The 4,865-nt window shown below is 38.9% G+C and overlaps 1 protein-coding gene across 1 annotated transcript in view; it reads right to left on the bottom strand.

Annotated features, from left to right (window-relative positions):
* Positions 1–1,504: 1,504 nt before the first annotated feature.
* Positions 1,505–4,865, bottom strand: part of VCPKMT (valosin containing protein lysine methyltransferase) — a 6,396-nt gene continuing 3,035 nt past the window's right edge. The window contains exon 6 of the mRNA XM_003792159.3: positions 1,505–2,601. Within this exon, the coding sequence (XP_003792207.1) occupies positions 2,587–2,601 (15 nt within the window). The 3' untranslated portion in view covers positions 1,505–2,586. The remainder of the gene's footprint in view (positions 2,602–4,865) is intronic.

Below are 4,865 nucleotides of genomic sequence, written 5' to 3'. Positions count from 1 at the left end.
TCAATTTAGGCTTAACGTTAAAATTCCATCTTTCTGATTAAATTGGACGAGGATGGGGTCTGAGCATGGGTTTCACTTGCTTTCAACTTCCCAGGTGATCACATGTATAGCCTAGTTTGAGGAACCTGCCTTGCTGTGAGGTAGTAACCCTTTCTCTAATTGGCTCTAACTGTTCTTATAACTGGGTTACACGTTCCACTGTGCAGAGGCAACTCACACTCACCCATCCAGAGGAGCAGGGCTCATTCCTGAGCAGTTTTCCCAGGCATCAGAAGTCCTCTGGGATTTGAGCTTGCTCTATATTGGCTGATCCCCTGCCACTCCATCTGTTGCACCTGCTTTATACCATGCCCCCCCACCCCCACCCCATGTTGCTGCAGTTTCCTAGCCCCAACTCATGTCATCAGTTCTCAAGGCAGCAGGGTAGACCTTCGATACATTTCTGCTTCATAGTCCCCACAAAACCCCTCCAGTTCCACGTTCATGATCCGGAATAAGACAACAGATGGGCTAATCTACAAATCCAACCAGAAGGAAAAATGTTGGTCTCCCATTCTTGCAAGTGTCTTGAACCCTGAGTTACTCTTTCAGTCCTCCCTCCTGTGGTTTCAGAGTACAGATGCAGCCTGTCGCCTTGCCCCATAGGGAGGGTCCATAGGACTAAATTACATCCTCCCACACTGCACTCTTCCAAAAGCACTCTCCCAGGGTCCCCAGGCTATCTGTGACAGAACACGCTTTCTGAACTGACACCCCTGTAGTTCTCTACTCTTAGAATGTGGGACTCAGCACCTTATGACCTGAGCTTTGACCTTATTCCAGAACAAGAAACATGTCCCACTTGACTGTTGTCTTCGGTCAGCTCCCACAAAGCAGAGAGAGATCAGTGTAAGGAAGTGGCTTACTAAGGAGGTGACAAGGAGTGGAAATAGCAAGACAAGGAAGGGAAGTCAAACAAGGGTGATTTGGGCAGAAGCCTAACTCCTCCAGGAAATTCTGGAGCATTAAATTTCACCTGTCCGGGGTAAAGGAGCTGGGCTTTCATAAAGTTAAGGGGGCATTTCAGGCCAAAGACCCCTAGAAATAGAGTGAAGGGGGGCATAATAACCGCAGGAGAGTGGAAAGGCATCTGAGGAATAAGGGTAGACTACTATGCTCAATGTTAAATTTATTTTTACAAGTTCTATCATTTTTGAACAAGCTAGAAAAGTGGTCACTGGTCCCACTACCTGCTAACTAACAAAGCACCACAGATTTAGGTTTTATTAACTGCTCGGTGAACTGCTAATGAAATGCTAAGGGCAGCAGAACTAAGTATTTTGAATGAGATCAGCAAAGCAAACCTGAAGTAAGCCTGAAAGCAAAGAACTATTCCCTTGACTTTGCACCTTGTGTCTCTCAACAGGGCTGCTTTTGGTCTTTCTGGGAAGCAGTCACCACTTTAGATGTTCATTTTCTTCAAAGCTATTTAAGAAACATTCACAAAGTCACAGGGTCTCAAAAACAATGTTTATTTTAACACACAAAACATGCCATCTAGTACCAATGTCCATAAATATCAGAATTCCACCTGGTTACTTACTTCCCTTTGGAACTGTTATGACTAAAGTCCAGACACATCAGTCTATGTGAATAATTACCATGATGACATAAAATAAAGATGACCCAGAATAAAAATTCATTTGATAAATGTGTACAGAACTACATTTGTTGCTATTTAAAAAACCTTTCACTGTTTCCTGTGAATAAGTTCATAAACTGTGGTTTTAAGCAAGACTTTCGTAGAAGATATACACAGAGGAAAGGGCACAAGGCACACAGACACCTAAAACTGAAATTGGCTTTCAGTTCTTATTCTCAGATGAAAAAGTTTGTAAAGATACTTTTTGTTTCTCCAATCACCTGATTTATCTTCTTAGCAATTCACTACAGTATAATAGTGATTTACTACTTAAATCACATAGCTACGTATGATGGAGGAAAACAACTTTGGCCAATTAAGCATATATGACTATTTCCAGCTTTTCTTTTAAAGTAAAAGAACATTAAGGATTAAAGATAGTTTTTAGAAAATGAAGTGGAAGATTCATGATAAACACTATTGCACAGTTATGTACAGAATGAAAACCTTTCAGATTTTATTGATTTATTAGACAAACTGTGATTTACTGATTTGAACTGAAAACATTATTACGCAATAATAAATATCCCTCTCTAGAAATTTAACTCTATAGTTTCCTGAAAATATGTCAAGTCAACCATTCTGCTTTGCTGTTTAATTTTGGCAGACTTTAGCTTAATCTCAATACAAATTTTTGTTAAGTAACTGATTCTCAAGATTTCTTTTAAGCAGAACGTGATGCTGAGCTAAGTAACCTAAGCTGATTTCAGGCCCATTGCAGACAAGCAGGCAGGCATTTTTTTGTGTTGCAGGCAGCCCACGGTAGTTGTCATCTATATATCGAATCTCTAAGGACATGCTGGGAAAATCAGTGAACACAATCTTCCCATGCTGTACTCACATGCTCCATTCACATCTTTAGTTTACCCAGGTTGTTAGAGGCTTGGGCAAGACGACTAAAGGTTTCATGAAGGAAATTTCTATAAGAAAAAAATGGAAACTTACAAGATTAATTTTTTATTACTAGTTACTGGGCGCAATTAAAGAGAATAATGCATAATGTTTAGAGATGCTTTTTAGCTGACACCTAAAACATAAGAAACCAAAGGAAAAACCCAGATGTACTAGATATTAATTAAAAAATTTGTGCTTCAGGCTTGGAGCCTGTGGCTCACTGGCTAGGGCGCCAGCCACATACACCAGAGCTGGTGGGTTCAAATCCAGCCAGGCCTGCCAAACAATGACAACTACAACCAAAAAATAGCCAGGTGTTGTGGCTCCTAGGTACCTGGGAAGCTGAGGCAAGAGAATCACGTAAGCCCAAGAGTTTGAGGTTGCTGTGAGCTGTGATGCCACAGCACTTTACCAAAGGTGACTTAGTGAAACTGTCTCAAAAAAAAAAAAGGTAAAAAAAATTTGTGCTTCAAAAGACACACTATCAAAAAAAAGAAAGAAAGAATAAGAAAAGACAACCCACAGATGAGAGAAAGTATTTCCAAATCATGTATCTGGTGTCTTAATATCCTGAATATATAAAGAACTCTTACAACTCAAAAGTAATCACACCTGCAATCCCAGGACTCTGGGAGGCCAAGGTGGGTGGACTGCATGAGCGCAGGAATTATAGACCAGCCTAAGAAAGAACGAGGCAAGAGCAAGATCCCATCTCTATTGATAACAGAAAAACTAGCCAGGCATGGTGGCAGGCACCTGTAGTCCCAGCTACTTGAAAGGCTGAGGCAAGAGGATCACTTGAGCCCAAGAGTGAGGTTCCTGTGAACCACCACAGCTCAACCCCAGGGTGACAGAGTAAGATTGGCTCAAAAGAAAAAAAAAAAAAAGGTAAAAAAATCCAAACAACTCAATTTGAAAATAGGCCAAATACCACATATTTCTCCAAATAAATGAAAAGGTACCTAACATCATTAGTCATTAGGGAAATGAAAATGAAAAAACCACAATGAGATACCATCTCACATCCCCTGAGATAACTATAATGAGAAAAATCAAACATAACAAGTATTGGTTAAGATGTGGAGAAGTTGGAACTGCCATACACGGCTGGCAGGAATGTAAAATGGTATAATACCTTCGGAATACAGTTTGACAATTCCTCAAAAAGTTAAGAGTTCCCATGTAACCTAGCGATTTTATTCCAGGTATATATTATATAAAAGTGATTTGAAAACAAATTTTCACACAAAATCTTCTATAAGAACAGCAGCATTATTTATTATAGCCGAAAAGTAAAACAACTCAAATGCCATCAACTAATGGATGAGTACAGAAGGTGTAGTATATTTGTACAAAGGAGTATCACTCAGCCATGGTAGTAAAGTGTTCATGTGTACGACATGGGTAAGGCTGGAGAACACCGTGCTGAGTAAAAGAAGCCAGACACGGGAGGCCACGCAGTGTGATTCTATATACATGACATGTGTGGAGTGGCCAAATCCATACGGACAGAGATTAGTGCTTGCCAGAAGACAAGACAGTGTAGTGGGGAGGGGTGGGCACAGGATATCTTTTGGGGATGATGAAAGTGTTTAAAATTCAGAAAATGTTGATGATACGCAAAACTATCTAAATATACTAAAATATACGCAACTTGTACATTCTAGAAGGATAAACTTTATGGTATGTGAATTTTTTAAAGAAATAGCTCTTAGCAAAAAAATGTTTTTATATTCAAGAAACTAAAAAACTATTTCTCAAAAACATTCTACCTTTAAAACTGCACAAACAGCTTCAACTAAAACTAGATACCTTAAGGCACAAAACATTTACTTTTCTTTCTTTCCAGCACTATGCCACACTAGCTAATGTGAACTACCAATCCCACTGCCCTCTCCTATTCCTTAGACTTAGTCGCTGTATTTGCTAGAATTCACATAATCATAAAACTTCACCATGAACAAATTCAAAGCAAAGATAACAGTAACAAGTGGGAACTTATTAAATTTAACATTCTTAATTCATAAAATTCACTATGCCATATATCTGCCACGTACACGAAAGGTGCTGGGATACAAAAATGCATGAGATAAAAATTCTTCCTTTCTTTTTACAGACTCAAATTCTAAGTGTCCAAGGAGGCAACTTACATAAATGTGATTGTTATATTAGGTAAAGGAAGCACACAAAAAGGGAGAACATACATAAATTCTATTTAATGAGGTGCATTTTCTCTTTATGGACAGATATATTTGGTTATATTTTTCTTTGGTTTTTTTTTTTTTTTTTT

The sequence above is a fragment of the Otolemur garnettii genome, unplaced genomic scaffold (genome assembly GCF_000181295.1).
Source record: "Otolemur garnettii isolate 467f Iridium unplaced genomic scaffold, OtoGar3 scaffold00054, whole genome shotgun sequence".
In the NCBI taxonomy this organism is placed as follows: Eukaryota; Metazoa; Chordata; class Mammalia; order Primates; family Galagidae; genus Otolemur; species Otolemur garnettii.
This window is presented reverse-complemented; position numbering and strand designations above follow the sequence as displayed.